At 37.9% G+C, this 10,385-nt stretch overlaps 1 protein-coding gene across 1 annotated transcript in view; it reads right to left on the bottom strand.

Annotated features, from left to right (window-relative positions):
* LOC107107942 (probable helicase with zinc finger domain) overlaps positions 1-10,385 on the bottom strand; it is a 94,064-nt gene that overhangs the window by 22,383 nt on the left and 61,296 nt on the right. The window contains exons 8-11 of the mRNA XM_015408309.1: positions 8,652-8,859; positions 4,021-4,097; positions 2,021-2,591; positions 1,062-1,296 (exon numbers count right to left, since the gene is read on the bottom strand). Of these exons, the coding sequence (XP_015263795.1) occupies positions 1,062-1,296; positions 2,021-2,591; positions 4,021-4,097; positions 8,652-8,859 (1,091 nt within the window). The remainder of the gene's footprint in view (positions 1-1,061; positions 1,297-2,020; positions 2,592-4,020; positions 4,098-8,651; positions 8,860-10,385) is intronic.

Below are 10,385 nucleotides of genomic sequence, written 5' to 3'. Positions count from 1 at the left end.
GGAAAGAGGAAACAGTGTGGAAGGGAGAAATTAGATCCCCTCCTCAAGTTCGAGTGGGTTCCCGCTTCTTTTTTTCAGCTTGTATTACATCTGGGGCTTTTTGCAAAGTAGTAAGTCCAATACATACAATTCCCTGAGCTTCTCCAACCATTCATTTTCTGAGGGCTTGGAAAAGAGAAACACTGCTAGGACAATTCAATTATACCACCCTTCCTTGCATCTTCTATTCTCACAACAGCAGTCATTTCTTTGAAAGCGTTTCCACATGAAAAGAAGCTGTAACTGGGTGTTCATTTCCAAGCTGTAATTTTATACTTTTCATGTGATTTTTCTCATGAAGCATGATATAACATTAGAGAAACCAAAATGTCACCTTTGGGGTTTTTAAAGTTTTGGTGGATTAGGACATAGCTCAATCACTCGATCATATAGGGGGAAAATTATAGAGTTTATCTGTGAATCATTTGGAAAATATTTTTCTTTAAATATAACAATTATTTTCCCTTTGTTTCCCTTCTTTTGCTTCCTGCTGCTGAATCTGAGCAGCAATGCAAATCTCCTGTAGACTGTCAACCCATCTCTTGGATGCTTGCTCTTACCTGTTATAAGCCCTGGGATCACAATGGCAATCTATCATTCTAATTCATTGTCAAATCAAGTTTACAATCCATCACCTTCTCCACTTTGAAATGTTACTACTGAAGAACCAAACAACACAGATAGAAAATGATGCATTGATATATGGCCAACATCTCCTTCCCCATCTGACTGCTAATTAATCAGCAAATACCTGTCAGGGGGTTCATGGCAACATCAGTGCAAGAGAAGGCCCCTAAAGACCTCTGGAATGAGTCATGCTTTCCCAGATCTTTTGAGATTCCATTTTATGTCTTTCATTTAAGCTGGACATCTGAAATGGCTCCATAACTAACACTCACAGAAGGAGGAGTTCAGAAACTTTTATACTATCCTTTGTAGCAGCAGTAAGCTATGTGATATCACAGTGATATTATGATACTACAGTGAAAGTAGCATGAATCCTATTTTCAGCCAAAAAGTACCTTGAATAAGTTGCCTCAGTTTCATCTTCTACATTGTTGGCAAATTTCCAGTTTGCCCTAATTGCCTGTTGATGCAATCCAATAGGCTGCTGAGACAGGTGGGATAAGTGAGGGTGGTGATGATGAGAATAAGGAATACTGCCTTGACTGAGATAGGCATTAGGCTCATTCCATTGTTGTAGTCTTACTTGCTGTTGCCTTAAGGTTTCCAAAGCTAAATTTCCATGAATATGATCTGTAAAAGATTTGGCAGGGGGTTAATCCAGCTTCTATATTTAAGGTATTTGTTCTAGAAATCAGCATTTCATAATATATAACTCCATAAGCAACATTAAACTCCTATGTTACTAAATTTCTCCTTGTCATACAGATAATTTTTACGTCATGCTATCCTGGCTTCCATGGGGCCATTCAGATAACTGAAAAGCTACATGTTCAATCCACATGTGTAAACAGTTTGAAAGGTAGCATTACTAATAAGCACTACATATGGTGACTATAGGCAACTCTGTATTTTACAGTAGTTTCTCATAGGTTTGGTATTGGCTACTCTTTAAAGAATTCTTGCAAACTGAAAGCAGCATACTAGATGGACATTTATGTTATCATCTATCTCTAGAGCTCTATGAATAATGCTAAAAGGGTATAGCGGAGAATGGGCAACGATATGCCACCGCCAGCAGTCACCTACTTCCCATGGCTTTGCATCAGTGTGCCTAGCAGACTAGAAACAAACAGTATCATGAATCAGGACAGCAAATACTGTATGATTCCTCAAGCAAATTATTTCCCTCTCTTCACATTATTTAAAGGAGATATCTCAATACTGTAAAAATTCTGTGTCTTGAAATTCACAATCTTACAAAAACCTAAAATATTTACTTTATTTAAGCACTCTCTTTTTCACTTTAGAATATTTGCCATGGTACCTGTCTGTGGAATGTAGCAATCATACCTACCTAATGGTTCCCCTATAGGCACTCCTGGAGGATTTTCTTCAATGAAGTGGTTTAAATGGGATGGTATCACTGGGTTGTGATGTGCAATGGGTCTCAGAGGGTTAGTGACTTCTTGTAACAGGGATGGGGGGTGCTGTTCTGACATCACAGCATCTACGCCAGGGGAATGAGGTCTGTGTGCAACTGGGTTTTTAAAAAGTGACTGGTTGGGGCCTGTTTGGTAGGCAGGGGAAAGCTGTGATGGTGGCTGTTGTGGCTGCTGATTTAAATGATTATGCTGCTGCACTATCTGGCTTTGCTGTGGATGCATTTGGTTTTGCTGTTCAGGCAAATGATTTTGTTGTTGACTTAACAGGTTTTGTTGCTGCTGTATAGGGTATGGCTGCCTTGGAATCTGGGATAGGTGTTGGAAATGGCGATTAGGAGCAGCATATTGAGTATAGGGAGGGGTGAGGTGAAGATTCAGCTGTCTGGGGTTAAGATTATCTTTACGGTGAAATTTAGAATTAGCATAAGCAGTACTGGAGCGCGACTCCGGGCTTCTACTTTGGGAACTCACTTCTAAGTCAACCTAGAGAAAATTACACAAATTACTTGAGTTAAAAATCAGTTAAGAAAACAAAGCCAACAAAATCCCTGTAAGCTATGAGTGTACTAAACAAATTACTTAAACACTGAAGCAAGCATGTGATAGTGAAAGAATATGGGAAGAATAAGGTGATAACTGGAGAAAAAATACTGTGTGCCTTCACTACATTCTTTCTTTTATTTATGTAACTGAAACACATTCCACTGACACTTCTACTTGAATCATTTACATAACTTCATGCTATTTTTGTGAATCTGGACTTTTTTCTGAGAATAAATGTTTTCAAACCGATTGTGGTGGACAGAATTTATAAAGTTCTCAGGCAGTGTGTCCTTTTTAAATGTCATGTCCAGAGCTTCTTGTCACTCAAATCTTTAATAGACACTACTATTATGGCAGAAATGAATCACCACGTGTTTTCTTATCATATCTAGTTCAGTGAAGCTGATTACAAACAACCATCCAGTGAGAAGCATTTTATTATTTATTTGCAAGGCTTAAACGACTTGCTTTGGACTATATGAATCTCTATTTGGTGACTCAGTCCTTGCTCCTAACTTGGCTCATATAAAGTCACTAGAAAACAGTGTTTGCCAAAAAGAAAGAAAGAAAAGCTGAAGCTCATGTTAATCTGTTTTCTCTATTAGCATGGATAATCTCTTTTGTAGTAAAAGGCAAATTAAATTGTCCAAATGTTGTACCTATAATAACTATGTATTACACACAGTGGGTAAAAGTGGTAAAACAGACACAGTGATTCCAAAAACACAATCAACTAAAAGAAATTAGAATCACAGGAATGAAACTACGAGCACTGAAAAAGTTGGTGAAAATTAAGAGTTTCCCACCATCAGTTTTTGTCAGCAGCAATTCTCTCAGTTCTCGCAGGTTTTAACTAAAGGGTCTCCTACCAAGCTCTGGAAGCATGAGATATTTGATGTGAAGCTTATATGGTAGGCAGGAACAAAAGCCAGAGCAGTTTTTAATGGATGTATCAGGTGATGCTCGGCATGAACACTGAAGCTTCATGAAGATTTCCAGAACTAGATCAGCAGTAGAATCCTAAGCAGAGTCCACTGAAGTCAATGGGCAATGGTTAGGATTGCACTATGTGGCCATGTCTACATCAGGTTCAGCATTTGGTTATAGTCCTTGAGTTGTAGAATTTGGATTGTGTTTATTACTTATTAGGTTTTATATTTCTGAATTTTATGTTATGTCATCACAATGCGATCTTTGATTATCTTTACAAATGCAATATATTTTCATTATTAAGTTGTTATCCCTGGTAATATACCACCCTTGATTCTTAATTCATGTGGAATTACCTCCTTTGTATATGCTTTACATAAAGTGACTACAACGTCACACATATGGTGGATATAGGGGAAAAAATAAGGAAAACACACACCTGTTTGGATTCCATAGGTTTTTTCTCAGGAGTCCGAATTCTATTTATTTCAGGTCCCATACTTGGTTCATTTTTGCCTGAAAGTTTTTATTAATAATATCTTTACTTTCAGTGAACATAAATAACATATACATTCTCACAAACCAGGCTAAATTATTAATATATTTATTAGCCTCAATTAGGAGTCCTTAAATAATAAATAGTCTGGTATTGCTGCTGGCCATACTTAACATTTTCACCCATTTAATTAAATTGTTTACTCTCTGCTGAAACTATCAAGAAAAGATGCAACAAATAAATAATTTATATAAATAAAATTAATGTATATCCCTGTTGCTGAGGGGGAAAACATTGTTCCTACACTAAGCTACACCATTCTCACTCTCATCTGAACAGCAAACCTTACACTATCAATAAGCAAGATGAAATTTAAGGGTGTAGGATCTCAGTGCTCTCAATTGAAAGATAGTGATCCCTGGCCTACATTGTTGTTATTTAAGCACTGCAGCCAAAAGACAGATTTTAGAGGGCTCTGTAATATAATAGCAACAGAAACAACAACAATAGTAAAATTGCATATTTTAGGAAATGATTCCACAAGCTTTCTTTACCAATTTTTATGAAAATATGTTTTAAAAGACAGCACAGAAATGAAAGAAGTGTGTGGATTCACTTTTACAATGACATATATTAAGGAAAACCCCTAGAAAGTCTTTAGGGTTATATACAAAAAAGAACAGGTAGAAGTCATGACAAAGCCCATGCAAATAGATGTTTTGCATTAGTCAATAAGCAGCAGCAATTACATTTGTATCTTTGGATTGGTTGCTTCACATGACTGTACTCAAATGGTGCTGTTATAAGGTCTTGTGGGGTTTTTTTTGCTGATTCTAGCAGAATAGGTCTTGGTTCTATGAAACCATAGCTAAGTTGCAGAACATTTTTAAAAGATAAAATGAGCATAGTGCAAGGACATCTTGAACTCACTAGTCTTTTGCTGATTAGTACTTAACAATTTTGCCAGTCGGGAAAATATCACACACATACAAAGACCTTTATTGGCATAACACAGCAGCAAAGAGAACAATGAAAGGGAAAATATCTAAACAGTCTTCAGTATTCCAGAATATTACTTGAGTCACAAAACAGCTACACAAGGGAACAGAAGTTTGAAGCTAAGAAAACCTAAGGGCTGTTTTCTAGTAAGAAACATTTCATACTTTAACTCTGAAGACCCATGTTATGCATAGCCAGAAACAATGTTTAATGCCTTTAATTTTTGTAATTCTGAACTGCATAGTGGCCATACATGTAATGGGCAGCTAGAACAATAGTGAACTGGTCTGCCATCATCGGTTATATACTGGGATTAAACATGGGTAACTAGTTGGCTTCCTCCATAATTCATGTATTGAAATGGATCTACTGCTATTTATCTCCTTCCAACATTGCCACTATGGGTTACTTCCAAAAATATTCTGTGCTTGCTTACAGATTTTTTTAAAGAAATCCCATGACTGTCTCCATACAGAAACATTAAGTGGGAATTTGATTAAAGCTTTCATAATTTCTGAAATTCACAAATTCATCTTCAGAATATTTATGTACATAACTAATCCTCAGCATTTTTTCCCATTAGTAAGTGCTCATGTGCTCACATTTAGAAAAATAGTGTCTTTTGCTTTTTAAAATACTGACCAATTAATTTTCCAGATTTCTCATTCAGCGCTTCACTCTGAACTCCCAAAGATCCCTCCCAGCCATGGGGCCAACCTGCAGTCCTCAACAACTACCTTCTGGTATTGGACAACCAATAAGAGTGGGACTACCAAAACACAGTGACCTACTCCCAACTCAGCCAGACTCTCCATAAGGATACCATGGTAAATGGTACTGAAAGCGGCTAGAGGGTCCATGAGACTCAATAGAAGTGCACTTCGGTAGGATTCTGAGTAGATCTCCTTAGGATTGCACTGTAAATCTGTGTTGTATGAAAACGTTACAGTGTTCTTCTGCTTTTTAATTTTATAGGCATTTGGCACTATTCATGGCCAAGCTTCAACTGTCAGGTTTGAAGCAACTTTTAGAGGTACAGAACAAGCTTATGTTAAATAAATGTCAATAACTTTTTTTTGTTTTTTTCAGTCACATTATTAAAAGTTGAGGAGAGTGAATTTCCTAATCTAAATTTATTTTTCAGGCATATTTTGCTCTTTACTACTGCTGAGATTACTATGGCAGAAATTAAGGATGACATGTCATATTTGCTTCTGAAATTAGGCCAGCTTTCATGAATTTAAAAAACAGTCTTCTCATGACTATATCCATGAACTAGTTAGTGTCCAATTAACTTCTGAATAACAATATCATCTGGCATAGCATTACGACCGCTCATATGTCTATGATAGTGAGAAATACAAGAAGCTCCTCAGATATGCACCTTGGCACTCTCAGCTCTCAACAAGTGGATAACTCTGCTTTTCAGACTGTTAATGAAGCAGATTTCTGCACAGTATAGCTAAGGAATGTCATCCTTACAGCACAAATGGAATCAAAGCAATTTCAATTTTGATACAGTACTCAGTCCTTCAGCATTAAAATGCTGCCTTGCTCTGAAATAGATTTTATGCTAATAGATAATATGCTAATAAAAATATTATGGAGTTCTATATTTCATGATCGCCCTGTCAAATTTGTTTTTCAATCTAAGCTGTGTATCAGAAGGCAATGAACTTATCAAACACTATATGTCATTTTTATTTGAAAAATAGTTACTTTATGTAATTTTTCAGAATTCAGCATATCTGGAGTGCCCTAGCCTAGAATACACACGAGGCTTTGATGAACAAAAGAATATCTACATGTATTGTTCCTGCTTCATTCTCTTCCAAAATCAGGGTGTACTTTTCATGCAGAACAAGAATCCCCATTGCTCTTGTTGTGTATTTTATAACTCACATAAGAGAGCTGTGCAATCCCTGTGCAATCACATAAGAGAGCTGTGCAAACTCTGTGCGCACATCAGTACCCCAGGCAGTTTTGGTTGTGGTCACTACATGAAGTACCTACTAAAGGAAATAGGAGGAGATCTGTATTTTTTTCTTGTTTGTTTGTTTTGTTTTTGTTCTATGTGTTATGTTGTTGGATATCTGTATAGTGGTTTGTTGATGTTGTTATGTTAAGTTCAGTGTGGAAAATAATAAAAATTATATTAAAAAAGAGAGAGAGAGAGAGAGCTGTGCAATCCCTGCACATGCAGAACTCTGTGCGCACATCAGAACCCCAGGCAGTTTTGGTTGTGGTCACTACATGAAGTTTTGGAATCTTTTAATACTTTTTTATACTTTTATACCTCCAACTAAAAATATTCATTTTGCAATTCCATAGTGATAATGAATTAATCATTGTTCTTCCTTTGAAAACAAGTATAATGTGTATGTCACTGCATTTGCTCTTCTGGCAAAAGCCTGCTTCAGGAGTTCACACCCATCCTAGACAGTGGTCAACCTTCTCTGTTTCTCCCTTCCTTTTGATATTAGGAAAAATGTGAACCAGTGAATTTCTTTCCCAGTGGTAGTATGGGGGGGATCTGATCCCTCTCATAACAAACATGAAGATTTGCACTGCATCGTGCTCATACTAGAAGGAGCACACTAAACAAAAGGACAATAGTGTCTAATTGTGGCTGGTACAAACTGAGATTGCAGGATTTATATTTTTGTGTCATAACATTTTAGTTCCCTGACCTGGATGGCCCAGGATAGCCCAATCTTGTCAGATCTCGGAAGCTAACAAGGGTCGGCCCTGGTCAGTACTTAGACAGGAGACCACCAAGGAATGCACAAGAAGGCAATGGCAAATCACCTCTGAACATCTCCTGCCTTGAAAAACCCTATGGGGGTTCTCCATAAATCGGCTACAATTTGACGGCCCCAGCAAAAAAGTGAGTTCAACTCCTTTCCAGCTCATTAACTGCAAAAATAATGGAGCAGGAGGATATGTTTGCACTCCAAGGAAACAACATTTATGGCAACTTCTCACTACAGGAAGTACTAGCAAAGACACACAGAACAAATATGACTGGGGATTAGGAAATGGCCCAAAGGAGAGGCCCACAATTTGTTTTATTTTAATGGTGTCTTCAACCTTTAATCCAGTCCTTGTGATAAAAAAATAAAAAGAATTCACAAAGTTTTCTCATAAAATGTTATGCTGATAAAACCTAGACATACATAAGTAAGATTCAGGCTCTGAAAAGAGATAATGTGTATAGCTTACACCTCCAGCCCCAGCAAACAAATAAAGATTGAGAAAGCACAGCTCCAAAAGGCTGCAGTCCAGAAGCAGAAGCAAGTTAACCAAAACTATCAAGCAAAGATTTTAAGGAGATGGGTAACTTCTGACTTCTAAAATCATCCGAGTTGCTGGACGGTCCATCTAGCATTAATTTGTTCTCAGCATTCTAAGCCTTCTACTCAGTCTTCATAGAAATATCACAATTTTCTTAGAATGACTGATTTAACAGCAAAATATCCCCCATGATTAGCCCAGCATTTTGAGAACAAAGTATATTTGAGCAGCAAACTGGAAGAAATCATGTAAATTTTTAAATAAAAGGTATAATAACTCACTGTTTCGATTTTGTTCAAGTTGCTCTTTATCTGAATGCTGAATCTGCTGCTGCCCTACATTGACTGGTGAATGATGTCCAAGATTATAAGGGATAGGAGATCCACGTCCATGTGCTTGTAACAGGTTCACATTGTATGCCACAGCTGCTTGATGGGTAATGAGACGAGGATCAACAGCAAACCTACTCTGATACCCTGTCCATGGTACCTGTATAATAAAAAATATATCCAGTAAATACATACGGACAATACATAATCTGTGTCAGTGAAAACAGGATACTCATGCAAGTCACCAAAGTAAAAAGGTAGAAAAGTGCAGGGTGGTGGTGGAGGTATCCTTCCCCCACAAAAGAAAGGTCAGTAGGATGTAGGGTTTGGAAACACAGTTATCTAGGTAGCCTGGGGCGAAATGATCCTTCATTCTAACATATATCACAGCAGTGCTATATAAGTAAATGAACAATAAAATAATTGAATAATAAAATAATATAAAATAAATAAATAAAATGTTATAAACAATTGCATAATTCAAATAAGAGCAGTATTCGACTCATCAAAGGGCCTGGTAAACATGCTAGATTTTAAAACCAGGGAAGCAGAAGTACATCTGTCTTGAAACAGACTGGAAGTTGCTTGGACAAGGAAGGGAATCAAAACAGAAAGTGTTCTGGTGAAGAAACAATTTATGAAAAGATTTCATTATGCTGCCTCCTTAGTAAAGTGAAGACAACAGATGAAAACTGATCAAAAGAAAACGCAAAATGTTCCTATGCATAAATCAACCTATAGAATGTGCTTTAAAGGGAAAGATGTAGAAAGTAACAATAACAGGAATAAATGAGTTCACTGTCCACTGAGTTCACAAAAATATTAAAACAAAAAAACACAACCACAATGCTTGCATGGATCCCCCCCCAGTGTTGCTAGCCAAGTTTTATTTATTTTTTTGTTTAAACAGGGGAGCCAATGATAAAACAGGTTGCTTACCTGTAACTGGTGATCTTCGAGGGGTCATCTGTACATTCACACCCATGGGATTCAGTGTGCACGCGCTGGATTGATCGGTGCTGTAGCAAGCTCTTTCAATGGATTTTCACGCCCAGTCCCCTGGGCATGCGCAGGAACCCCACCGCGCATGCCCAGAGGGGTGGGCGCAGACATCCCGCCAGTTACTTTCTTACCGCTGCGTTGGAAAGACCTTTTCTCCGTCGGTCTCATCGGTTCCATATTTTTGGCTATTTGCCTCACGGCTCTTTGGATTTTTCCTCAGTTATTTTACCTTTTTTGTGTTACTTCTTTGTTATCTACAAAACTTAAAAAAAGAAGAAGACTTTATTTTTCCTGAGGGGGGAAAGTTCCGTTTCCCTCAGCTTGGCCTTCAGGCTCTTACCCCCCTCCCTCTTCTTTCTCCACTACTTTCTTATTCTATGGAGAAAAAGTGGGGTTTTTTCCACCGGTGTCAACGTTGCAGTAGTAAACTCGCACCGCTTGACCGCCACAACCTCTGTATTTTGTGTTTGGGAGAGTCTCACAGACCGGACTCTTGCCAGCACTGTGCCAGATTTTCAAACCAAACCCGAAAAAACAGAGCTGCGCGCCTCAAAGTGGCGCTCCTTGAATCGGCTCTAAATCCTTCCACAACGATGGATTCCGAGAGACCTTCGACCTCGACGGCTCTGGTATCGAGGCCTGCCTTTGACATAGTTCAACCGACGCCAAAGACTCCGGCATCGA

Source organism: Gekko japonicus, unplaced genomic scaffold, assembly GCF_001447785.1.
Source record: "Gekko japonicus isolate JY-2015 unplaced genomic scaffold, Gekko_japonicus_V1.1 scaffold421, whole genome shotgun sequence".
NCBI lineage: Eukaryota > Metazoa > Chordata > Lepidosauria > Squamata > Gekkonidae > Gekko > Gekko japonicus.
This window is presented reverse-complemented; position numbering and strand designations above follow the sequence as displayed.